This window comes from Notolepis coatsorum, assembly GCF_963971535.1.
Source record: "Notolepis coatsorum genome assembly, chromosome: 4".
Taxonomy (NCBI): Eukaryota; Metazoa; Chordata; class Actinopteri; order Aulopiformes; family Paralepididae; genus Notolepis; species Notolepis coatsorum.
In genome coordinates, this window is record NC_140168.1 from 150,124,475 (window position 1) to 150,152,208 (window position 27,734).

At 45.1% G+C, this 27,734-nt stretch overlaps 1 protein-coding gene across 1 annotated transcript in view; it reads right to left on the reverse strand.

Moving 5' to 3' along the window:
* dip2ca (disco-interacting protein 2 homolog Ca) overlaps positions 1-27,734 on the reverse strand; it is an 837,941-nt gene that overhangs the window by 316,051 nt on the left and 494,156 nt on the right. Inside the window, exons 5-6 of the mRNA XM_084312140.1 lie at positions 15,406-15,523; positions 2,914-3,062 (exon numbers count right to left, since the gene is read on the reverse strand). Coding sequence (XP_084168266.1) covers positions 2,914-3,062; positions 15,406-15,523 — 267 coding nt within the window. The remainder of the gene's footprint in view (positions 1-2,913; positions 3,063-15,405; positions 15,524-27,734) is intronic.

The window sequence follows — 27,734 nt, forward strand, 5'->3', positions numbered from 1 at the left end:
TTTGTTTATTGCACTTGTGCCTGCTGCAAACATAATGATTATGAAATCCTAGAGACGCGTCTCTATTCAGTGGTCTGCAGTGTTTCACGTGACTTTTCTGGTACCCAAAAAGTACCTGATAATCACAACAATACTTCCGGTCCGGTCGGTGGGCTTCAAAATAAAAGTCTTAAACACCGGAAAAGACGGAGCGGTGGGCTTCAAAATAAAGGTTTTGGGAAATAAATTTCTCCAAAAAAAAAATTATCTAACCGGTCGCAATAATATCGCTTATCGCGATATTTTCGGGGGCAATTAATTGCCCAGCAAAATGGGTTATCGTGGCAGGCCTAGGTCCAGCGCTCTAAACCATAGACCTCAGCACAGGGGTCCAGCTTATTCTAAACCATAGACCTCAGCACAGGGGTCCAGCTTATTCTAAACCATAGACCTCAGCACAGGGGTCCAGCTTATTCTAAACCATAGACCTCAGCACAGGGGTCCAGCTTATTCTAAACCATAGACCTCAGCACAGGGGTCCAGCTTATTCTAAACCATAGACCTCAGCACAGGGGTCCAGCGCTCTAAACCATAGACCTCAGCACAGGGGTCCAGCGCTCTAAACCATAGACCTCAGCACAGGGGTCCAGCGCTCTAAACCATAGACCTCAGCACAGGGGTCCCAGCACCTCTAAACCATAGACCTCAGCACAGGGGTCCAGCTTATTCTAAACCATAGACCTCAGCACAGGGGTCCAGCGCTCTAAACCATAGACCTCAGCACAGGGGTCCAGCGCTCTAAACCATAGACCTCAGCACAGGGGTCCAGCGCTCTAAACCATAGACCTCAGCACAGGGGTCCAGCGCTCTAAACCATAGACCTCAGCACAGGGGTCCAGCGCTCTAAACCATAGACCTCAGCACAGGGGTCCAGCGCTCTAAACCATAGACCTCAGCACAGGGGTCCAGCGTATTCTAAACCATAGACCTCAGCACAGGGGTCCAGCGTATTCTAAACCATAGACCTCAGCACAGGGGTCCAGCGTATTCTAAACCATAGACCTCAGCACAGGGGTCCAGCGTATTCTAAACCATAGACCTCAGCACAGGGGTCCAGCGTATTCTAAACCATAGACCACAGCACAGGGGTCCAGCGTATTCTAAACCATAGACCTCAGCACAGGGGTCCAGCGTATTCTAAACCATAGACCTTAGCACAGGGGTCCAGCGTATTCTAAACCATAGACCTCAGCACAGGGGTCCAGCGCTCTAAACCATAGACCTCAGCACAGGGGTCCAGCGTATTCTAAACCATAGACCTCAGCACAGGGGCCCAGGTCCTTCCAGGGCCTACCTGGAAGAGGTCAAGGTCCTGGCGGGATGGTGCCAGGAAAACAGCCTCTCCCTGAACGTCAGCAAAACAAAGGAGATGATTGTGGACTTCAGGAGGTCGGGGGTCAAGGACTACAGCCCCCTCAGCATCGACGGGGCACCGGTTGAGAGAGTCAACAGCTTTAAGTACCTCGGAGCCTACATATCCGAGGACTTGACATGGACCACACACATTGACAGTGTTGTGAAGAAGGCACGACAACGCCTCTACTTCCTCAGGCGCCTAAGGAAGTTCCAAGTCAGTCAGAAGATCCTTAAGAACTTCTACTCATGTACAATAGAGAGCATCTTGAACGGCAACATCACCTCCTGGTTTGGGAATAGCACTGCACAAGACCGAAGCAGACTACAAAGAGTGACACGTTCAGCCGAACGCACAATTGGAGGGGGGCTCCCCACCCTCCAGAACATTTACAACAAGCGTTGCAAGGGCAAGGCTAAGAGAATCATTAAAGACTCCAGTCACCCGAACAACTGCCTCTTTGAACTGCTGCGGTCAGGCAAGCGATACCGGAGTCTCAAGGCGAGCACAGAAAGACTCAGAAGAAGCTTCTATCCCCAGGCCATCAGGCTGCTAAACGAACAATGAATGAACACTACACAACAACAACCACCAAACGCACATAGCACACACATCCACACGCACACACTCACTTTAAACAAACACACTGTAGCACCCACTCCACACACTTTATAGCACACACCCACTTTAAACAAACACACCGTAGCACCCACTCCCCACACTTTATATTTATTGATGAAGGATTGCACTACAACTCGTACACCTTACTGTAAATTGTACCTAAATTGTACCTCATCCCATTTCTGCTTTGCACTATATAGTACTGTACATTAGTACACTGCATAGTATTGTATATTATATGGTAACTCAGAACATTGTACATATGTCTATACCGAACACTGTGACCTCATTTTCTTCTTCTAAACTACATGCTATACTATGTTATTTGATACTATCTTGTCTAGCACAGTCTCTGGAGCGTAACAGTAAGAAGCATTTTGTATGAAAGTATTCTGTACTTCTGTATGACAACTATTAAAGAAACTTGAAACTTGAAACTTGAACTTGAGGGGTCCAGCGCTCAAAACCATAGACCTCAGCACAGGGGTCCCAGCACCTCTAAACCATAGACCTCAGCACAGGGGTCCCAGCGCTCTAAACTAGGGCTGGGCGATTCTTGCTAAAATGTGAATGCACTCTTTCTTAAACAGACAACATAACATATGAAAGTGCTTGACTTAAACTTAACCATAACATATATGAAAGTGCTTGACTTAAACTTAAAAGTCTCTTGTAACATACAAAATAACTCAAGTCAGAATCGTCATAATTTAAAAGTTAAGTAAAAAGTAAAAAAAAAAATCATCATATTTTAGAAATGAGATTGCATAGGTCTATGAATCGAGATCGTGATCTTTTTTCGATTAATAGCCCAGCCCTACTCTAAACCATAGACCTCAGCGCAGGGGTCCGGCGCTCTAAACCTCAGGGTCCCAGCGGGGCTCAGCTCAGCGGTTCACCTGACTTGTGGTGGTGGTGGGAGAGGTGGGCGTGGTGGGCCAAGACGTCCGCCAGCCTGCCAGCAGCCGCTCCGCTGCCCCCGCTGCGTGTCGACGAGGAGGAGGAGGCCGTGGAGGTGGTGGTGGAGGAGGTGCCATGGAGGGCGCGGCTGATGAGATACGATGAGAGAAGATCAGATAAGATAAGAAAAGTTAGGATAACGTCTTAATTAACCCTTTCACTGCCACACGACAGCCGGTTAACCCTTTCACTGTGACAATACAGAAGGTTAGCCCTTTACTATCACAGAGCTAATGATGCTAATGATGGAGCATCGCCGTCGGTTGTGTGATAGTAAAGGGTTAACCTTCTGTCGTGTGGCAGTGCAAGGGTTAAGGTTCTCTAGGGAACAGTAATGCATACTGGATTCAAATGTGCAAGTGAACAAACTGAGTTATACATCAAGAAAACATTGTTATGTGCATAAAATATGATCTCTGAGATGAGATCCACCTGATTTTCTAAAAGTCTGTGTACTTCAAATTGCTTTGAAAATGGTATAGAGAGCATTAGTGATGTGGACTCATTAGTAATACTGTATATTATATATATATATATATATATATATATATATATATATATATATATATATATATATATATATATATATATATATATATATATATATAATACTGTATAGGTTGTGGACCCTTAGCATGTCTTACCATGCTTTTTGTAAACTTTATGTACATATACAGTACGTAGGGGTGTAACGGTACACAGAAGCCACGGTTCGGTACGTACCTCGGTATTGGGGTCACAGTTCGGTACGAGTTCGGTAAAACAGAAAATAAATATTTATAATAATTATTATAAATATTTTATTTTATTTTTTTATTTAATATTTTTTTAATTTATATATTATATTTATGATAATTATTATAATTATTATTATTAAATAGAATAATTTTCTATAGGCTTGCCGTGGTAGTCAGTAATACTGGTGTCATTCTGTGTTCAGGCATCCACTTGCCTACTGCCCCTTTAACAACTTATCCTTGTGAAGTTTCACTTTCACTTCTAGAGAGAATTTTACTTCACGACGAGACTGAATACTAGAGAACAGATGACATTACAACAATGGCAGAGGATTATTTGGATTTAAATACAGTGGAGCTCAGATGATCTGTCATCTTATTTGATGAGCTGTGCCTGTGAGTCCGGCGGGGGAGAATGTTGATGTGTTTGTTGGCGCGTGTGTGTGTGTCGGCGATGCGTGTGTGTTTCTTTCCATTGGTTTCATTTGGTTAACGTTATTGGGCGAACAAGAAAACGAAATAAAACTGTAAAATTGTAAGGAACCTGCAGCTGTTCCAATGTAAATGTGCCTTTCTCCGTGCACTTTCGCCCGCTCTGAAGTCTGACTCGGTGTGCCCGGCCACGCGCACTGTTCTCGCACGGACCTCGCGAGTGCCTGCATGTGGGACTCGTGTGTTTGCGCTGTGGGGCGTATTCTCCGTATGGCTGCGCGTACCGCACCGTGACGGCCGTACCGTAATTTCGCGGGACGAATACACGTACCGTTACACCCCTTATTCTTATTACTTGTATTATTGCACAAATGTCTTATTCTCATCCTATTCTTATTATTGTATTATTGCACTATCGTTGCAGGCAAGATCCCCCGCATTTTACTGTATGCTTGTATGCCGTGACAAATAAAACTCTTGACTTGACTTGAAACAGTCTCATTAGTGAATATACATATATAATATTAGTAAATGACAGCCTGCTAGATAATACCCACCTTGGGTTTCAAATAGTTAGCATTTCAAGCTAACATTTAGAAAACAAAACTTTTAACCACCTTTTCTCTCTATTGGTATCTACTTCCTGTATAATTCTGCACCTAAGGACTTTCTATGGACAACAAGCTAGAGAGGAACACATCAGCAAACCAGGAAGCAAGCTGGGGATGCAGGCAAACCAGGAAGCACGCTGGGGTTGCTATGTTCATTGTTCAAATGCCAATGCATCTTGTGTTGTTATTGTGACATAGCTACTGTACTGTATATGTGATTTCTTGCTGTTGCATGCTAGGTTTTGTTCTCATAGAAGACGATACAAACCGTAGCCTATCTGGAAAGAGTCTTAATGATTCCTAATATAGATTCTATCCACATTTTCTATTTAACGATTGTAACCCTTGTGTGGTATTCGGATCTGTCAGACCTTCAATGTTTACTCAAAGAGAAATTATACAATGAGTTATTTGTTTTAACCTGAGACTCTTTTTATGTGAAGATTCCATGTTAAGAACATAATACAGAACACACTGTGCAACCCCATACACATTTATATTACATACCCCTCATTTATATTACAAACATGTCTTGATTATAATGGATTATTTTCTCAGATCACATTTGATCACAAAAAACAAATAGTTTCATTGATAAATGTGATCTAGCAGAGGTAAATGGCAAATATTAATTTAATATAAACATAGATTGCTTGTAATTGAGATCTGTTAACCCTTTCACTGCCGTACTACCAAACGGTTAGCCCTTTGCTTTCACTGAGACAATACACATAAGGTTAACCCTTTCACTGCCACACAACAGCAGGTTAACGTAAGGTTATGTATATAACCAAGTTCTGTGAATTATGGCGACGCTCAGCATCATCTGCACTGTACTTCACTTCGTGCATGTGCACTGAATAAAGAATTCCACCATGTACCTTTACATCCCAACATTCGTCTGGCCACACCCCCATCCGCTTACCTTCATAAGCAGGTGTGTGGTCACCTACTCGCCTCCTTCCCAAACTTTCACCACAAGGCGAGATCAAGGGCCGCAGCGGCGTCTGATGCTGAGCGTCGCCATAATTCACAGAACTTGGTTATATACATAACCTTACGTTCTGTTTCATTATGGCTTTCGCTCAGCATCATCTGCACAAGAGGAGCTGAGCGGGAGCCATAGCTCGACAAATATACCCCGCTGAGGCCCCCCACAACCATCAGACCGGGGAGGACCGAGCCCCCCGACCCTCCCTAATGGAGGATACCCTCCCTATTGGAGGCTTACGGGAGGGAGACGGATCCGACCGTGCGAAGAGGAACTCAAGCAACTCAACGCACAGGGTGAGCAGACCGTGGCTTGACCCCACGACTACGCACGCGCACAACCCGCATGCCACCAGGGAACGAACGGAAGGAACAACCCTCGTTACTGCCCCCAAAATCACGGGGTCAAGAGCAAACCCAACCCCGTGGCAAGGCTGTAGCAGCGGAGCACGAAGGAAGACCCAGACCCACTGAAGGGACTGGATCCCCTGGAAAAAGGGGGCCCGGAGAGGTCAATGACGCCAGGCATCAAGACCCCACCAGGCGGTCACTTAGTGACACCGCCCCCCACATCGCCAGCGTATTCGGATAGGGCCCCTCCAAGAGCGGGCCCTTTCCCCCCAATAGTACACTGCCTGGCACACTGACCCTGCAGAACAGGCAGTCAGCATGGCCGTAAGCATTCAAAAAAGTCCTACCAAAGGAAGCAGGCAGCGCACCGGGGAATCCAGGCAGCAGGCTGTAACCTGAGCCTGGAGCACTGCAGACGAGACAGGCGCCAAAGGAGTCAACTGAAAACAGCCCCCCCGGCGGAAGGGGCGTATGCTGGCGTTGTTGAGCACCATGACAAAGCCTCCATTAAAAAAAAACCACCCAGAGGGGTCGAGTTAGAGAAGGCTGACACGATTGGCAGACGTCATGAACGTGCAGGGGCACACTCAACCGGGTAACCCGGGAGTTGACTCTGCTCCAACACACCAGGGAATCAACCACCCTCTCGGTACACAGACGGTGGTTGTTCCTATAACCCATCAAGAAAAAACTCCAAAACACACCTGCGGGTATACACTGACTATACCGCAGTACAAGTGTTTCAGTTTCCAAAAAAGGGTTATTCCAGGCCTATGGGTCGACGAAACATTACTTCGGACCGGGCCCGGCGGCTCGGGAAGCACACAGGGTTACCAGAGGAGGTCCAAAAGACCACCCCAACAGCCCCCTCTTCGCCACGCGTGAGAGAGGAGCGAAAAGAATGGAGAACCAGCCCTAAGCTCACTGCACTTGGTATTCCCAGGCGGTCTCCCAACCAAGTACTAACCAGGACCGAACCTGCTTAGCTTCCGAGATCGGACGAGATCGGGCGTGTACAGGTTGGTATGGCCGTAAGCCATTACGATAGTGCAGAGTACAACATGTACCCAACAAAGGGTCTCCATAACGCCTAACCCTGTGACACCCGGGCCGACCCGGCATTTTTCCCCCCGAAAAGTCCCTCAGGGTACCAGAACAGCAGATCTGCGTCCCCGGCGGACAACGGGTTAACTGACCTGGACCAGCGCGACCAGAACCAGTCCTGTGCCCTAACCACGCCGACATGCCCACTCCAGAAGAGGGGGTAGGTATGCGTGTCGATCTAAAACATGAAAAGAGGGCGCCACCCAGACGGTCCCATTTGTACCGCGCTCAGTGGCCCACCCCAAGGGCGTGAGACCCCTCTACCTATGTTCTGATCTATTCCGTTAACATCCCCCAGATATGAACGAGAATTCATCGAGACAACCTAGTAAACTGGCGCTCGGAAGAGACAAAACTCCATCCCAGTTGCCCTATAAAAACGCTGTTTTAATAACGAGCAACCAAGGCGCACTTAGCCCCTGCGTGATTCTTAACAGAAACACCCCGAGCCAGCACTATGTACGCGTCGAGACCCAAACACATCAATGGATAGTCTAGCAAGACACCAAACATTGTTCCTCCAAGTCGCCTGGGAGAACGACACGGAGCCGTCGTGCTTCATGTTCCTTCCTCTTTTTATTTAAAAAAGAAAGAAACACAGACTGACATGAATCCCACGTGACGCAGCTGAGGGTAAAAATTGTTTACATTTTTACATCCCACCACCCTCGCCACAGGGAGGAGATGGAAATCCCCAGAGAGTCTTCCCACGCGAGCTGTATAGATTGAAAAGAATATATTGCAACATTGAGCTATGTAACACTTGGGTTAGGGCTCTCCGAGGAGGAGGCACTGAACCAATACACAGTCAATAATCGAATTGAATCGAATACACACACAATAGAGCAGAACTCCTTTTTGAAGTTCTACTCACCTTGACAATCTGAGGAGGAGGCTCTGAAACTCTGAGGAGGCTCCCTCACAGGGAAGGAGAGGCCGAACTCACAGAAGGCACTTCTCCCCAAGGAGGAGCTTCGTGAGGAGGAGCTCTGACAACTCCCTGAAACAGATCCATAACATGGACCTGAACAACCCACGGAAGTCTTACCAACAGAGACGCGCTCAGTGACGTACTCTATGGCGGGGGAATTTCCACGGTGCACACGCCCAATCTTCCAGGGTGTGGGACCAGGAAACTCCCTCCCCCCCCCCCCCCCCTCTTACCCTGTAACGTGCCGAACAGAAACGTGACAGGAACCTTGAAGGACAGGAGGTTTTAATCCCTGACCAATCAGAAAAGGGGAGGAAAGGATTACCAGTTCACCCCTTTACGACCCCACACCCATGATACGATGTAATGACAAGTAGAGCATGACACAGTCATAGCCTGCTACATGAAGCATCGAACAGCCTCACATAGCTCATGTGCTAACCTGCTATCTGATTTTTACTAAGGAAAAAACACAGAACAGAGAGGGCCCCTTAAGAGCCCCGGTACCAGACTTACACATGTGCTTCTGTGGGCCAAACCTAACCGAGTTGTAGATCACAAGACACACACAACCCTTCATCATAACAAAAAATGGCAAAGTACACTCTTACAGAGGAACGCCGTTTTTCATAACGAGAGAATACAGAATCCTCGATTATGTATTGGCCACAGGCCTTGCTAAGCACACATGATAAGTGACCAAACAATATTTTCTTTAGGAAAAAGCGGAAAGCACAACCCCAGCAATTAAGCTGAGGGTTACATCGTATCCCCACAAACACAGTGACACAATATATTGTAACCAACATGTCTGAGAGGAGGGGGGGAAGCCCCAGGGAAACCGGGGGGACACCCCTCTTATCTTACCCTTGATACGACCAAGGCGAACAGGCACCTCTGTTAATGTGTGAACATACTGTTCATTGTCATCACAGGCTGAGAAAAAGATTCATTCCTCAATCACATGTCACTAAGCATAGCTTTACAGGTTTAATTAACCCTCTTAGTTGTGAGTTCACCCACGGTACAAGTACAACGTTACATGAACACACATGTTCTCATCACAACCAACCAGTTCATTTTTACACACGTAAAAAACAACGCCGATTCACTGCAGAGAGAAGCTATACCAGCGACAATTCACACACAACAGGCGTCGTATCCTCAATGTATTGCAGCAACACATGTTTTGGAAACATCGTCATTACAAAACATTTAGAAGGGAAGAAAAGAAGAAGTGTTTAAAGTCCGGTCGGGACTCCTACCTTCACCCAGAACGCAGGCCGAAAGAACCGCAACACAGGTTAACGGGACACCGAGTTGAACCCAGCACCTCCTGCGCCGGTGACGAGGGTATGTCCGCAACGCCACCCAGCCGCCGTTCTCCATGTTGACAAAGTCCTCGCTGGCACTGGCAACCGGGTGTAGGGTCGACTAACATCCTCTGTCAAAGATGACGTTGTAGTCAGAGTGTTTTAAGGCATGTTATAGTCACAGTATCGTATCAACAGTGTAGCATTAAGCTAACAGCCGTCCGACGTTTACTAGCCTGGTAAACACAGCGAGCTAGCGCCGCAGGTAACAGCTGACTGGCTAACACAGTAGGCCACAACTAGCACGCCAGCTAAGCAGCTATCACCTGAACTGTACACAACGACATAACAAGCCACACTTCAGACAGGCCGCTGTCCAAGTCCCTCCCCATCCTTAAGAGGGAAAAGAAAAAGAATGTCAAACACAGTTTTCAACAGTGATCCAGACATACAGCGGGGGCCAGCACAATTCCTATTTCGGGCTGCAGCCGACTTTGAGCATGGAACTCCCGATAAAGAAGATCCTATGCCCACATTTCCTCGTTAGGGTGTACTTTCACTTTTATGTGAAAGATGGGGCCTGCACGGGACAGAGAAGCATCCGCTCGTCCAGAGAATCCTGGGTTCACCAGGCCCTGGTCGCGGCCCACTAGATTGACCATCATGGGCGTCAGACCAAGATCCTCCGACCGCCGTTTAAGCCGAGCAGAGGACCCCAGTCTGGAGTCGCGTTTCGTAAAATTGTCAGCTAACCCCCACAGCATCAACAACAACCAGAGCTCGCAAGCAAAACAGTACGTACCCCACCCTGGAAACAACCGCTTCTCACAACAGTCGGTGCTTCCCACAGTACAGCTGTATGGCCGGAGGGCCAACCCATCCAGCCGCAGCAAGGAGGACTGTAGCTGGGGAGCATGTCAGCGGTGTGAGCTCCTAATACGAAACAGCCGTTGAAAGTCAGAAAGATCATCATCTTCCAGACACTCCAGTAACGAAGACAATATCGCCGTATTTTCTCGAAATAGTGAGAGAGAAAATAAAGATATGATGTCAACGTATCTTCCCGTTCTTTTGTTTTCCAACTTTCTTCTACTAACAACCTCGTCAAGTGGGGATCTACCGAAGGCACTTCCTTGTGGTGAAAGTGAAGAAGGAGGCGAGTAGGTGACCACACACCTGCTTATGAAGGTAAGCGGATGGGGGTGTGGCCAGACGAATGTTGGGATGTAAAGGTACATGGTGGAATTTTTTATTCAGTGCACGTGCACGAAGTGAAGTACAGTGCAGATGATGCTGAGCGAAAGCCATAATGAAACAGAACCCTCTACTATCACACTACCGACGGTAACCGCAGTTCGGTAGTGTGATAGTAAAGGGTTAACCTTCTGTAGTGTGGCAGTGAAAGGGTTAAGTATTTTTACATTAATTGTTATGGCCTTATTGTTTTAAAATCCCAATAGTGTTGTGGGTCCACCAGACGCGTGAACATTGGGTGAACCACACAAGGGTTAAAGATAGTTGGTGTGTGGAGCTCCACGCAGACACACCTGGGGCACAATCACACGTCACATTACTAGGGCTGTACCGAATGTAAATTTTTTTTCTTTTACATTCAAAGTTTCTATTGAAGTTTTCGAAAAAAGCTTTGAATGTCTGTCGTCATATTTTATATTTTAACACTTTGATCGCCATGGTTAAATTCATAATTTACCATCCCTCGCCATCTCTATTTGTCTATGGAGAAGTTCCCCTTCTTTGCAGGGCTATAACCTTTTTAATTGTAATTGTTTAAATTGACATTATTATGGCTCATTCAATGTCCTATATCTATTGTTCAGGGTGTAGCAACGTTATACTTTTTCATTCACATATTCATACTAAAATACGGTCTAAAGTATAAGTATGTTTTTATCGTGGCGGCTACGTGGCGTAGTGGGCAAGGCGCTCGCCACGAAATGCTGGAGACGCTGGGCTCGTCAGTTCGAGCCCAGCGCTCCACATTTGCTTTCAGTTTAGCTGGTCGTCCGTACTAATTAGGCTTGGGCGGTATGACGGTATTACGGTATACCGGGGTATTTCGAAATACCGACGGTATTGAAAATCAATACCGTCTAAACGGAGTTTTGTTGTAGTGCACACACGCGCCAGCAGAGGGCGAGACTAGTCCTCACTAGTGGGGCGAGCCATGCAGAGCTGGTTGTCTCTACACACAGGAGGAGGAGGAAGAGGAGGAGGGGAACCCCGCTTCAGTGAGTGAAATTAAATGAGACACGCTTACCGTTGCTGGTGCTGCGGGCTAACTGGCTATTCTGAGAGCTAACTGTAGTGTTGTGTATGATCACAACGGTGTTCACGCTTTACGGTAATGTTGCGACAGTGCTGTGAAAATACCGTAAAGCGTTGTGACGATATTATGTGTTGTTGTTGTGTGTAGGATGCTGCGGGCTAACTGCTACCATTCTGAGAGCTTAACGTTAGCACTAGCATGCTGCGGGAGAACTGCTACCATTCTGAGAGCTTAACGTTAGCACTAGCATGCTGCGGGAGAACTGCTACCATTATGAGAGCTTAACGTTAGCACTAGATGCTGCGGGCGAACTGCTACCATTCTGAGAGCTTAACGTTAGCACTAGCATGCGGGCGAACTGCTACCATTCTGAGAGCTTAACGTTAGCACTAGCATGCTGCGGGAGAACTGCTACCATTATGAAAGCTTAACGTTAGCACTAGATGCTGCGGGCGAACTGCTACCATTCTGAGAGCTTAACGTTAGCACTAGCATGCTGCGGGCGAACTGCTACCATTCTGAGAGCTTAACGTTAGCACTAGCATGCTGCGGGCGAACTGCTACCATTCTGAGAGCTTAACGTTAGCACTAGATGCTGCGGGCGAACTGCTACCATTCTGAGAGCTTAACGTTAGCACTAGCATGCTGCGGGAGAACTGCTACCATTCTGAGAGCTTAATGTTAGCACTAGATGCTGCGGGAGGACTGCTATCATTCTGAGAGCTTAACGTTAGCACTAGATGCTGCGGGCGAACTGCTACCATTCTGAGAGCTCCGTGATTTGTTTACTTGGTAACACCCCCCCCCCCCCCGCTGATGATAATGAAAGTCATACCGTCATATACCGTATACCGGGGTATTAGGTAATCAAGATATAACGGTATGAAAAAAGTCATACCGCCCAAGCCTAGTACTAATACACATTGACCGTATTAGGGGGTGGGAAACTGATGGGTGGGGATCGGGCGTTGTGGACAGCGACTCCTACAGGTCGGTTGGTGCGCCTGCGCAGTAGAATCAGGAAGTGTCGGGGGCAGCGTGAGCCTCCCACGCGTTACTCCTCGCCACTGAGAGATCGAGCTGCACAGGTGAGGGGACTTGTGCTATGTATGACTTAGTTCACATTGCAGCCGGCTTGTGGGAGGCAAGAAACAGCGTCCGTGACAGGGGAGGGTTGAATTGGATGATACGAAATTGGGATGGGAGAAAAAATATAGAAAATGGGAGAAAAAGTGGATCAAAAAAAAAAGTATGTTTTTATCGTTTTCTGCAGCTTTCTCCAGAACTTGATTTATAGCCCCAAATGCATTATATTGATGATCAAATACAGTTTGATAGCGATCGGTGCTAGATTTCAACTGGAGATGCTTCTAGAAATTACTACGTATGATCTGATGATGACCGGATGGGCGGGGGGTCGTTTATAATTCCGTGGGCAACGTTATATCATTCATCTAGTGTGGGTGATATGATCATCAGAGCAGTTAGTAAAGAACACGTTGGAAAATAACGCTGGATCTTACCGTATCTTCCTCGCGCCGTTGGGCGATGAGCGTGGAGCAGAGATATTCCTATTATGGGATGTATAAATACCCGATCCATTTCTAGGTTGTATAATAGTATATACGTCCAAATCATGTTGTTTGTCGAGTTATTTGCACCAATCAGTGTTCACTGTGTCAAGATGGAGTCCTGCTAATGATAGCGAGTGCCCGGACGAAATATGGGTGAGCACCACTTCATCCTCATGACTTCCTGTTGGGCGATCTGCTGATCGGCCACCAGATGGCGCTCTTGAACCGTTAGAGAGTTGAGTGGAGCTCAGCAGTATATCTCAGGTCCCCGGGGGAGAAATATGATTGCGATCACAGATTTTTGAAATATTGATATCAAAGACGTGTTACGGCGTCTTCGGCAGAATGAGCATGGCGGGGAATGACGAGTTTCGGCGTTTCCGGCGATTAAAGTGTTAATCCAAAACATTTCAAATAATAATAATAATCCTCAAACAAAATCTTCAATTTGAATAAAGTGATTAATCTGATTCAATTAGTAATTTTTTTTTATTAAATCAACGTTCAATGTTCAACGTTCAAAGACTCCCATGATGCAACACTGAACGGCACAGGAAGTCCTTCATTCCGACAGCCATTAGACTCTATAATGCATCACTGAGCACAGGGTGACTGTATAGCCTGGCGAAATCTTCCTGGACACTTAAAAATGTTTACACTTCTCACAATCTTCCTGGACACTTAAAATCTTTACACTTATTACTGTACATTTTGGTATATTTTTGGCTGTATAGTTTATATTTAAGATTTTAGAATGTATATACATACCAGAATGTATATCCCGGACCGTATTTTATTCTTTATTCTATTTTATTCTTATTTTTAATATTATTATATTCTTATTTTAGTCCTATTGACTACCTAAATGTTTATTGTTGTTCAATGTGAGCGATCTGTAGTGCCGAACTTCCCACGGGATTATTAAAGGATTCTATTAACACATCCACCGCCGCAAACGGCTTACGACGTGTTTCAAGTTCATGCGAATTCTGCCATTCCACGGTGTACAACATTATTGAGATCATATTTCATTTTTTCGCCATGTTATTCATAATTCCCTCACGGAGCCTGGTCTGATGCAGTGGGAGCCTGCACAACTCTGCAACGCTTCAATACTGCCGCCTGGTGGATGATCGGCGAGTTGAAACCGGAAGTGGATCTCTGGAGATCTCCGGTGCATTTGGCAAATGCGTCCGGCACTCGCATATTGTTGCGGGACTGTAGACACACGTCCGTGTGTAGCGATCGCTGGCATAACGCAATAATCGATACGATTTGGGGCGTTTATTATGATTATACAAACCTGAAATGGATTTAGGAGATCGCATCAAATAAGTGGGATCTTTTTACTCCAGTCTCATCGGCTAACGGTAAGAGGACGCTGACGTCATTTTCAGCGCGTTTGTTTATTATTATCCATGCAAACTGCTCTGATCAATATATCACCCATACTACATAAAGCATTTACTGACTATCACGGAATTATAAACGACCCCCCCACCCCCCCCCCATTCATCCGCGCATGATAAGTCATAACGTTTAGGATCATGTACAGTTGAAATTTTTAATATAGCGTGTATCGCCAACAAACGGCATTTGATAATCTATATATGCGTTTATGCCTATATCTCACGTTCTAGGAATTACTGCAGAAAACGATAAAAACATATTTATATTCTAGACGGTATTTTCATATGAATCTATGAATGAAAAAGTTAAACGTTCCTACATCCTGAACGATAGATAATCGATGTTGAATGGGCCATAGTAATGTCAATTTAGCAATACAATTTAAAAAGTTATAGCCCTGCAAAGAAGGTAAACATCTGCATAGGCTTAGACTGGTGGCAGTGATCAAACATTGATGGATATAAGCGTGGCAGGGAATGTGTTAACAACCCGTGTTTTCCACTTTGTCTTTGTGAGTGGCAGCGAACTATTCTCCCCCAGAGTGGTTGAATGCTTCCACGGGGGGGGGGGGGGTTGAAACATCCCTCCAATACGAATGTTCAAAGCGTGGGGTCCCCAGACATTTAGGGGATATGGAATATATTATTTATATTGTGTTGTTTTGGTTTTTATTCTCGTAACCTCCACAGACCTGATCCAGTGCTCCATGCTGATGCTTCCCTCGTGGCTGGAGGAAGTGCCGCCCTCGCCTCCTCCCTTGCCCTCCTCGTCACCCGGCCCCCCCTCGCCCTCCGAGCCCGACGAGGTGTCTGTGGAGAGAGGAAGGATGGGGGAGGAGATGGAAAGCTTGGTCAGACTACAAGTATTTGGCAAGTAGCACACACACCTACACACGTGCACATACAGTCACTGAGTAACTGTCCCTGACAAGACCTTCTCCTTCCTCCTTTCGCTCCTTCCCCCTTCTCTCCTCTCCTTTTATCCCCCCCTCCCTTCTCCCATCCTCTCTCCTCCTCTTCTCTCCTCTCTCCCGTCTCCTCCTCTTCCCCCCTACCTCCCCTCTCACACCCTCTCCTCTTCTCTTCCCTTCCCCCTTCCTCCCTTCTCTCCTCTCATCCCCCCTCTCCCATCCTCTCCCTCTATCTCCTCTCCTTTTCTCTCCTCCTCTTCCGTTTCCTCCTCTTCCCCCGACCTCCCTTCTCTCCTCTCACACCCTCTCCTATCCCCTCTTCTCTCCCGTCTCCTCTCCTGTCTCCTCTTCTCTCCTATCCCCTCTCCTCTCCTGTCTCCTCTCCTATTCTCTCCTGTCTCCTCTCCTCTCCCCTCTCCTCTCCCGTCTCCTCTCCTCTTCTCTCCTATCCCCTCTCCTCTTCTCTCCTGTCTCCTCTTCTCTCCTATCCCCTCTCCTCTTCTCTCCTATCTCCTATCCCCTCTCCTCTTCTCTCCTGTCTCCTATCCCCTCTCCTCTTCTATCCTGTCTCGTATCCCCTCTCCTCTTCTCTCCTGTCCCCTCTCCTCTTCCCTTCCCTCCTATCCCCTATCCTCTCCTCTTCTCTCCTATCCCCTCTCCTCTCCTGTCTCATATCCCCTCTCCTCTCCTATCCCCTCTCCTCTCCTGTCTCATATCCCCTCTCCTCTTCTCTCCTCTCCCCTCTCCTCTTCCCTTCCCTCCTATCCCCTCTCCTCTTCCCTCCTATCCCCTCTCCTCTCCCCTTCTCTCCTATCCCCTCTCCTGTCCAGAGATACAGATTTCTCCATTCAAAACTTGCAGAGTGCTCCATCTCCTCATTATAATATAAAGTGTTCATGGCCTGATGAAGCCAGTTCCCTATTCACTGTCTATGGAGCAGCCCCAGAGTTCACATCCCAGTGACATCACAGACTGGAGGGTTCTCCCTCTGATGTCTAGCTTTAGGATAGAGTGGCGTGTGTTCACAAACTGAGACACTGAACTGCCATGGGGCACAGGAAGAATATGAGTGAATCTTTAAAATGGGTGGCACTCCCCCTTTAAGGAATAGGGGGGAAAATCAAAGCTTCAAAATTATCACAAATTAATGTATGGCTAGTTTCACTGAGCATGGTCGGATTCTATTTAGGAAAACTAGAGATAGACTAAATAATACACATGTGTTTCCAATTCATCTTGTTTGAATAATAATAATTAACATAAGGCAGATCAGTCGACTTATCCCAAGACTAGAGCTTGAAACGAGCCAACATGCTTTGCAAGTAGTTTTCCCACTTGTTTCAAGAAAAACAACATTTTAAGTCTCAAGATCAAATGACTTGTTAAAATGCAGATTTATAAAAAAAATTGCATCGCTGTCGTCTCTCTGCTAAGTCGGGGGATTTTGAATTTCAAAGCAGCAAAAAAAAGATTACTTGAAATTCGAGATCCTTCAGAGCGCATGCGTTGACCGCCAAAAACGAGTATATTCGTTTTATGTTTTTTTTTTTTTTATTAACAGTTTTTAGACAGACAGCACTTACAAAAAATAAATAATAAAAAATAAAGAGACTAGCATCACAATAAAAACAAAAAGAAAAAACAGTGCACATAAATATTTACATGGGTATCACATGGTTAGTTGTCTGGTTCCCCTACTGTTGTTTTCTAGGTATTTGATACAAAGGCTGATTGTGTATCTCCCTTAAACAGGCATAAACAGGTAATTCCTACTCAAAGATGATAAATGCTGACTAAGGCTTGTATGTGTGATCTGGGTCCAGAGACCCTCCTTGAGCTTCTTTCTTCCCTTATCCTTCGTCCTTTCTTTTTTTTTCTCTTGTTTATTAACTTTCACTTTGCCTTTTGGTTCACCCATACACAAACCACATCATCCCTGAATATTTAATATCACACCGTTAAACAGACATAAATAATAAGGTATAAAAGCATTCAGCAATTGTAATATCCCAAAAACAAAATAGAAAATACTAACTAAAGCACAGGTGTGTGACATGGGTTCATAGACCCTCCTTGAACATCTTTCCTCCTTTACCCTTCGCCCTCTTGTGTTGCATTTGGTTCTTCCTCTGTGATGTCGTTCTCGTTCCTTTTATAATCCTCCCACTTTCCCCATCTTTCCCCAAATTTCTCTTCCTGTAACCTCAGCATGTGTGTTATCCTCTCCATATCCTGTATCTCCTCTACTATTCCTACCCATTTTGCTATTGTCGGTGGGTCTTCCTTGTACCACAGTCTCGTTATTGCTTTTCTGGCCGCTATCAACATTATCTTTATTAAATATTTGTCCCCCCCTTGTATTCCCTCGTGTGTCAGGTCTCCTAAGTAAAGCACCAGTCCTGTTAGTGGTAGCCCGTATCCTAATATTCTGATCATTGCTTCCCCTATCTCCTCCCAATACCCCTTCAGCTTCTGACATCCCCAGAATATGTGCGTGTGATTTGCCCCCTCCTTCCCACACATCCTCCAGCATGCTTTTTGTGTTGGTGCATATTTTCCCTTCAGCTCTGGGGTTATAAAGAATCTGATTATGTTTTTCCATCCAAATTCGTTCCATATTCTCGATCCTGTTGTTGAATGTTGTACCTCGCATATGTTCCCCCATTCCTTCCCTGTTATTCCTATCTCTAGTTCTCTCTCCCATTTCTCCCTTATATAATCGGTCGTGTGTCCCTTGCTGGTCATTATAGCCCGGTATATTGCTGATATTACTCTTCCTTGCCCCCCTTCGTATGCCCATACTATCATCTTTATTATTCCATTCTGTTCCTCGTCTTTGGCCCCCCTTATTTCTTTGTTGTAGTAGTCTCTAACCTGTAGATATCTGAAGTGGTCCCTGTTTTCTAGTCCAAATTTCTCCTTTAATTTTTGTAGTGTCTGCATTTCTCCCTTCTCTATCATTTTGCATATCGCTGTTGCCCCCCCCCCTCTCCCACCTTCTGAATCCATGGTCTAACCTCCCTGGTTTGAATCTCTTGTCATGTGCTACCCATCTCAGGACCCCTGACTGCTTCTCCAATTTGTGTGTTTTTACTACTCTGTTCCATATGGTCAAGGTGCATTTGGTGATTGGATCCAACAGTCCCTCTTTTTCTTTGAATAGTTCCCTATCCCCCACCAGAGCTTGTACCTTGTATCCCTCCCCTTCTTTTTCAATGTCTTTCCATCTTGCCTCATATCTGTCGTTACCAGTGTTGGGACTAACGCGTTACAAAGTAACGCGTTACAGAAACGAAGTTACTTTTTGCCGCAACTAGTACTCTAACGCATTACTTTTGAAATTCAGTAACGCTACTTACGTTACTGAATGGTTTGTTAGTTCGTTACTGCGTTCTTTTTATGTAGATTCATAGCGAGCGTCCTTATTTCGCCTGCGTTTGTTTTGTTTACTGTAGACTGAAAGGCGCTATATAAAACGAAGTATTATTATTATTATTATTATTTCTTTCCGTAGCCTCATTCTGGTTTCGCACTTCTGATTGGCCACTGACGTTCTGAAAGAAATAGGCGCTCTCTACAGTAAACAACAAGAGGACGCTCGCTATGAATCTACATAATAAGAACGCAGTAATAATAACGAACTAACAAACCATTTAGCAACTACTTGGAGAGATAATTAATATACAACATGGAAACGAGATAAAGAACATGTTTGAAGGGCTGCTGGAGTCAACTGGACTAACGTTACATCTCGACCACCGCAGACTGGTGACGGTGAGTGCAATGTGTTCACTGAAACTCAAGATCAACGGATTTTGACTGTACGAAATCTGCCAGGGAATCTCATAATACTAATCAAACAATATAAATATAGTCCTTTCATGCACAATTGATATCCTAACTATTCTAACGTTGCAATGCTTTGATAACAACGCTGCAAGATGGTTATGAATGAATTAATGAATGGATGAATGAATGAATGAATGAAAACTTTATTTAACAGATTGCAGAATGGGTACAATACAGTACGGCTCAATACATACAATTGTTAAGGGGATGCAGACCTGAGAAAGACGTTTGTCTTGTTTCCATCAGGGTCCCCCATTTTCAATTCATATAGACATTTATGACATACACAACATACATGACATTTATGGCATAGGGACATATAGGTATTTAGTACTGATACATTTGTGACATAAGCGGTATTCAAATATACAGTACTGTTACCCCTAGATACTGACAGAGTATATACATATGATGGGGAGGGGACTGTACATTAGGAGGGGGTGGGTGGGTGGGAGAGAAATATACATACAGCGGGGAGGGAATATATAATGAAACGCTCTAGACCACATTGCTTAGCAGAGTTCGGTGATGTGAATGGAAACTGTCAAGTTGATCAACCGATTTTGAGTATATGGGGCATGGGACTTGAGCAATTTTTTTTTTTAATTTTTTTTTAAATAACTAAATAGTTACTTTTCACAGTAACTCATTACTTTTGGGTGTAAGTAACTAGTACAGTAACGAAGTTACTTTGAAATGAAGTAACTAGTAAAGTAACTGAGTTACTATTTTTCAGTAACTAGCACAACACTGGTCGTTACACCAGCACGTCACTGCTCTCAGTTGTGCTGCATAGTAATAATCTTGTAGGCTGGGTACTGCCATCCCTCCCTCTTCCTTTGGTAGTTGTAACTGAGGGGTACAATTCCCTGACTGTATTACTAGATATGATACTTACTACCACTACCTTTGTACTTAATATTCGGCCACCCAGTACACGGCATAAATATATTATCATAAACACTCTCACGTAGATGAAACGGATCCAACACAAATGTACGAAGTCGAAACAGGTCTTTATTTCTACACAGCGATGGTTTGTAGAACAAGCACTTAATCACTTAATTACATTTATGAATTGAAATAGTATGCACTTTTATGGCAAAGAGTATTCGTCGGTATATCAATAGAGAATGTCCAATCTCTGAAGGCGCAGGTGGTAAATATACGACCTGGAATAGTTAAGGAATAACAGCAATGATACTTTAATGATTATATACTAGATACACTAGAGGGGGTTAATCCGGTCGCTTGTAAGCCGACAGGAGTAGGAGGGGGGGGGGGGGGTAGAATCCGGCTGCCTCGTCCGGCCAAGGGTATCCCAGGTGAACCCACTGTAGTGCCGTTCAATGCGCCGGCGATCCTTGGACCACAGATGAAAGCAGGTGGACTCTTTGTGGGCCGGCTCTCTCCGGTCCACGGGGGACAGACGTGAAGCGACCTCGTCTTGCAGAGCGTCTCCTCACCTTGCGTCCTCTCCAGGGGGGGGGGTTCCAACACACGGCAGTGTCGGGGGTCTTTATCCATGGAATAATCAAAGTATACAAAGCATAATCCGTGCCTGGGAAGGCGGGCTGTCGTCGGTAGAATAATCCGGTATACAGGTCCACTCGCTCGTCGGCTCTGGGGCTCCTCGGGTGCAGCTTCACATGGGGTCAACCACCCTGGGTAAGCAGCCAGTTCTCTGCCCGAAACGATGGGGTACTGACTACGGTAGTATTCTCACCGCACGAAGCACTATATATTAACAGACTATTATTAGCTTAATAGACTACGTCCAACTCGACGATATAGTGCCAAATATGACTATTCAAATATTAATATACACGATGTCTCAATACCGATGGTAGGCGAACTTGGCCTTACTCCCACACGTGGCGTCGCGGGGAGGCTTTACGTCTGTGACTCTATTGGAGGGTAAGAAACTGGACTGAAAAGCAAGTCCTACTTTAGTAGCGCAGTATATATACGCACTATGAACAAATAGTCCCATTAGTGGTGCGGTAGCCAGATTCCTACGCGGAACTAGGACTTGTTCGTACATGTGGAGCGGTACGTTTGAACTGGGTCTGAGGGGTATGGCAGCCTGGCACCAAGGTCTCGACCAATAGTAGAATGGAGACTATTATGGGATGTTCAGTAGGCTAGAATGGATATTCAATGCATATTGTACAAGGAATATACAAGGGATATCAGGGAATATTAGAGAATATACAAATACAATTAAATATATATATATAAATAAATATATATATTCGGTTTAATCTGGCCCTTCACAACAGTAGTTGTAGTGTTTTATATCTGAACCGTGGTCTTCTCCCCGCCCATATGAACCTCGATATCAGTCTGTCCCACTCCCTGAATTGATTCTGTGGTATTTGTATCGGTAGTGACTGGAATAGGTACAGTAACCTTGATAGTATGTTCATTTTAATGACCTCTATTCTTGAATTGAAGTCCAAGGGCATTACTGTCCATCTCTCTAGGTCTCTCTTGATGTTCTGATTTATCTGTGTATAATTCGCCTCAAACAGTTTCTCCACCCCTCTCGTGATGTTCACCCCTAAGTATTTAATCTTGTCCATGTCCCATCTTATCCCGTACTGTTCTCTAATTTCCGTCGTTGGAGAATAGTGCCATGCTAAGGTCTGTGTCTTTGTCACGTTTAGTTTGTATCCTGAGTAGTGGCCATATTCCTTCAGTAGATCCATCAGTGCCGGGAAGCTCTTTTCTGGTTGCCTCATGTATACTATCACGTCGTCTGCAAATAGGCCTAGTTTATATTCCGTTCCCTTTATCCTTACTCCCTTGATGTCCTCGGTCTGTCTGATCAGTTGTGCCAGTGGTTCTATGAAAACGGCGAAGAGCGTCGGTGAGAGACAACATCCCTGTCTGGTAGCCCTCTCTAATCTGATTCTATCCGTCAAGCTGCCATTCACCTTAACCCTCGCTGTCGGCTCTTGATATAGCGCCTTGATCATCTTCATCGCCCTCCCGTTCAGTCCGAACCTCATCAATGTTTTATATAAAAATGTCCAGCTCACACTGTCGAACGCTTTTTCTGCATCTAGGCTAATCAGTACCGCGCTACCCCCTTGTTTTTGTATCTCCTCTACTATGTGTAATGTCTTTCTCACGTTGTTCTGTGTCTGTCTCCCTTTAATAAATCCAGTTTGATCTTCATCTATAATGTCTGGCATAAACGTCTCAAACCTTTTTGATATTATCGATGTATACATCTTGTAATCTACGTTGAGTATGGACACAGGTCTGAAACTACTACATAATTCCCTATCCTTCCCTTCCTTCGGTATCGTGGTGATTATGGCTTCCTTCCACGAGGGGGGCATTTTCCCCTCTTCCATCGTGTGTCTGAACGCCGCCCCTAACATGGGTGCTAATTCAGTTCTAAATGTCTTGTAGAATTCCGATGGGAATCCGTCGCTCCCCGGAGACTTGTTGTTTTTAGCTCTACTAATTGCATCTTCCAGTTCTTGTTCCGTAATTATTTTATTTAATTCTTCATTCTGTTCTTTCCCTATCGATGGTAACTCTAGCTTCTCCAGATATGTTTCTATTTCCTCTTCTCCCGCTGCTTTTGGCTGTGTGTATAATTTCTCATAGTATTCTCTAAATGTCCTCTCTATTTCAGCTGGGTCCCTCAATATTTCATTAGTCTTTGTATCCCTTATTGTGTGTATCGTGTTCAACTTCTGTTGCGTTCTAATTCTCCTAGCCAACAGTCTGGTCGCTTTTGGTCCCCCTTCATAGTACGTTTGTTTCATGAACCTCGCTTTCTTTTCTATTTCCGTCAATAATTCCCTATTTGTGACTCCGCCCAGCGTGCGCGCCTACAACTCGGCGACCCAGGTTCCTCACGAGAAGAGAAAGAATTTTTTATTTTATTTTTTTTTTCATTTCCGTTTTTTTTTTTTTTTTTTTTTATATACTTACAGTTCGAGGGTTGAAGAACATATTTAGTATAACAGCGAACATATATAATAACTCTAATTGTGTTTAAATTGTGTTTAAAAATGGCTCCTTGAGACATACTCTGATCGTCTCTCACGAAGCTGTGGGGGCAGTTCCCTCGGGCTGTCCTATTTTTGCATGTGAAAGGCTGCTGTTGATGTGAGGTACGCCCCCACACGGTGTGGTGTTTATATTCACAGCACCTGTAGCCCAGAGAACACTTTTTTGCTGCTTAGATAACATCGACATGGCCGCACAAAAATTATCAGCTGCTCTTAATAGAGGAAGAGATGGAATGAGTATAGACTCCTCGGCGACGATGAGTGACCACATCACGGACTACATGATCATCACGGAAGGTGAGCCGCCACCAGCTCTTTTATCCGACGATGAAGAGACCGAAGACGCAGATGAAGACGCAGATGAAAAAAGACTGCTACAAGATTTAAAATTAGCACATCACAATAATAACATTCTCAGATTTCAAAGTATGACACATCATTTGAAAGCTTACATTCTGTACTTTCACAATCTGGAAAAATCTGGAAAATGAAAAAATAGACATGTAGGCTATAGCACTGGTCGGGGTCACATTTATCCTGGCCTTTACTTCTTTGATTTCTCCGAGCGTTTCCTGTTCTTTTGATATCTGGTGTCTCCCCTCTAGCTTCTTCAGCTTCCCTATCAGATTGTGATATGTCTCCGTTCTGGCCTTCTTCAGCATTGCTGTTTTTTCCATCAATTTCCCCCTTATCACTACCTTCAGTGTGTCCCATAGACTGTTCGGGTCTACCGCCCCGTTGTCATTTTCTTCCTTATATCTGGCTATCTCCTCCTTGATCTGACTCACCACCCCTTTGTTATTTAATATTCCTACATTTAGTCTCCAAATCGTGTTCCTCCGTCTCCCTTCTAGATCTACTGTCAGATATATGGCACTGTGATCCGATATGTCCGCCACTCCTATACTGCTCTCCCGTGCCCTGTAACTGTCCCCCGTCGTCATCAAAAAGTAGTCTATTCTCGCATATGTCACGTGTGGGTGTGAGTAATGTGTGTATTCCCTGTCCATGGCGTGCATCCCCCTCCAAACGTCTGTAATTCCCATTTCCGTCATCTGAATATTCATATATCTACTGATGGGTGCCCGTCCTTTTCTAGTACTCGTGGTGTCTAGGTCGTGATTCAGTACTACGTTAAAATCTCCCGTACATATCAATATCCCTTCTAGTTCCATCACTATCATATCAAAAATGGTCTCATATAAATCCCTCTCACTCTCTGGGGGTGCATAAACATTTACTAATGTAACCATTTGGCCCTCCATTCTCCCCTTCACCAGAACAAACCTTCCCTCCTTGTCTCTTACTTCCTTGATCAATTCAAATTTGACTGTGTTTTTGATTAACGTGATTACTCCTCTCCTCGGGTTTTGTTCAAAGGAACTATAGTATGCATTTTCATATCCAAATCTCTTCAGTTTCTCATGACCCTGTGCTACCAAATGTGTCTCCTGCAGAAAAATCACTTCCATCTCACTTTTTTTACATTTCAACATCACTTTGCCCCTTTTTATCGCATTATTCATACCATTAACGTTTAACGACATCATTTTTATACCTTTAACCCTTGTCATCTTTCTTCTTCTTTCGTCTGTCAGTCCCCCCCATGTCACACTCATTCCCCCCTCCGGTTGGAGCCTCCGCTCTCTTCACCGAATACATATAATGATTAACATAAATAAAAAACATAAACTTTACATAAAGTGCTCCCAAGGCGTTTGGGGGGTCCCTGTGTCCCCCCCTGTCCCCTGCTGGTGGGTGAGGGGTAATTGCCCTCCTAGCGAGGGGCCCCCTCCTGACGGCTTGGGGGTTTGAAACCCTTGCCCCCAATCGCTCGTCATATTTGTCCAGCTTTCTTACTGTTTTTTTTTGCTTTCGAGCTCCTGGTCAAAAGCGCTCTGTCCTTCCTTTTGATCAAAGACCCTCTTTTCTTGGTCCCTCTCAATGTGACTCATATGTTTCATTGTCCCTCCTTCCTCCCACGTTTTATGTTTTTTATTATGATACTAGACATGTCCTACATCGTGTGTATGCATTTGGAAACACTGATAACAATCAAACCCTGATAGGTGGCAGTGTCGCCTACCTTTTGAGTATCTGTGCTAGTTTCCTGTGGGGGGTTTTGCACTCTGGGCAGCAAATTAACTCTGCAATGGCGATCATGTGTAGCGAACTATTGGAGATTATTATGAAGAGGAAAAAAAAGATTACAATCCATCCATAAGGTGCGTTTTCACCAGACTACGTTTGGACTCAGCATTTCTGGTAAATCATAAAAATACTAAAGTCAAACCGGCCGAGGATGTAACTTTATCTGTTCACCGTGCCTCAGTAGTCGCCAGAGCACTCCAGAGCCTGAATATTTCAGCGAGATTACAGAGTCAGACCCAGATGAGCCGGAATGGATGCCAATTCGAGAAGCAGGTAAGAATACCCATCGTGGTTTTGTGAATCTATGTATCAACATGAGACATTGGCCCTTTGACCTGGAAATGTATTAGTGTCAAGCAACATGCACGAACTGTGCATGCTGCGCACAAAATACGCTATACTGTATCGCTCTTCCTAGAAAATGTGCAGGGATTTTGGGGAAATGGCCACTCTTTAGCCTGGGATTGCGCAGGAATGGATGTATGTAGAAATAAACGGTTTGTTCCCTGTTGGAGTATAAATATTGCCTTTCAAATTAGCCATAGTATGTCTCCATAGCTATAATATAGAATGTACGATGGCTCTACAAACATCGTTAAAACAGTCTGAAACGCTGGCGCCAGGGAGTAGATGGGAAAACAGCGTGGCAGTCAATTAGTTAATAGGTGTTGTTGTGCAACTAGAGGGGCCGTGTCGGCCTCCACGTCGATGCTGATGATGCAGTTGAGACATTGGATCTAGGCCCAAGAGAGCTCCGCTTCCCAGACCCTCTGCTTCTGGCGTTTGACACACGCTCATTATCTAGTTCCTTGAAACCTGAGATTCACTTTCATCATCATGGTGTACATCATGGTATCTCAATGGGAGTTAACTCCTGTGATACAACACGGACACTTGTACTGATACAGCCATTGCTTTACATCCTCCATGAATCCATTCTTGAATTTGAGCACATTGGCAAACCATTAATTTAGTTTTTCCTGTTCCTCTTCAGGCATTAAAGGACAGTGTGTGGTGTTACATTACCTGGTCTGTAGGGTGTGTTCCATTACCTGGTTTTGATTGATTGATTGAAAATTGTATTAACAGATTGCAGAATGGGTACAATACAGTACAGCTCAATACACACTGTTGTGAAGGGCCAGATTAAACCGAATATATATATTTATTTATATATATATATTTAATTGTATTTGTATATTCTCTAATATTCCCTGATATCCCTTGTATATTCCTTGTACAATATGCATTGAATATCCATTCTAGCCTACTGAACATCCCATAATGGTCTCCATTCTACTATTGGTCGAGACCTTGGTGCCAGGCTGCCGTACCCCTCAGACCCAGTTCAAACGTACCGCTCGACATGTACGAACAAGTCCTAGTTCCGCGTAGGAATTTGGCTACCGCACCACTAATGGGACTATTTGTTCATAGTGCGTATATATACTGCGCTACTAAAGTAGGACTTTCTTTTCAGTCCAGTTTCTTACCCTCCAATAGAGTCAGACGTAAAGCCTCCCCGCGATGCCACGTGTGGGAGTAAGGCCAAGTTCGCCTACCATCGGTATTGAGACATCGTGTATATTAATATTTGAATAGTCATATTTGGCACTATATCGTCGAGTTGGACGTAGTCTATTAAGCTAATAATAGTCTGTTAATATATAGTGCTTCGTGCGGTGAGAATACTACCGTAGTCCGTACCCCATCGTTTCGGGCAGAGAACTGGCTGCTTACCCAGGGTGGTTGACCCTATGTGAAGCTGCACCCGAGGAGCCCCAGAGCCGACGAGCGAGTGGACCTGTATACCGGATTATTCTACCGACGACAGCCCGCCTTCCCAGGCACGGATTATGCTTTGGATACTTTGATTATTCTATGGATAAAGACCCCCGACACTACCGTGTGTTGGAACCCCCCCCCTGGAGAGGACACAAGGTGAGGAGACGCTCTGCAAGACGAGGTCTCTCCACATCTCTCCCCGTGGACCGGAGAGAGCCGGCCCACAAAGAGTCCACCTGCTTTCATCTGTGGTCCAAGGATCGCCGGCGCATTGAACGGCACTACAGTGTG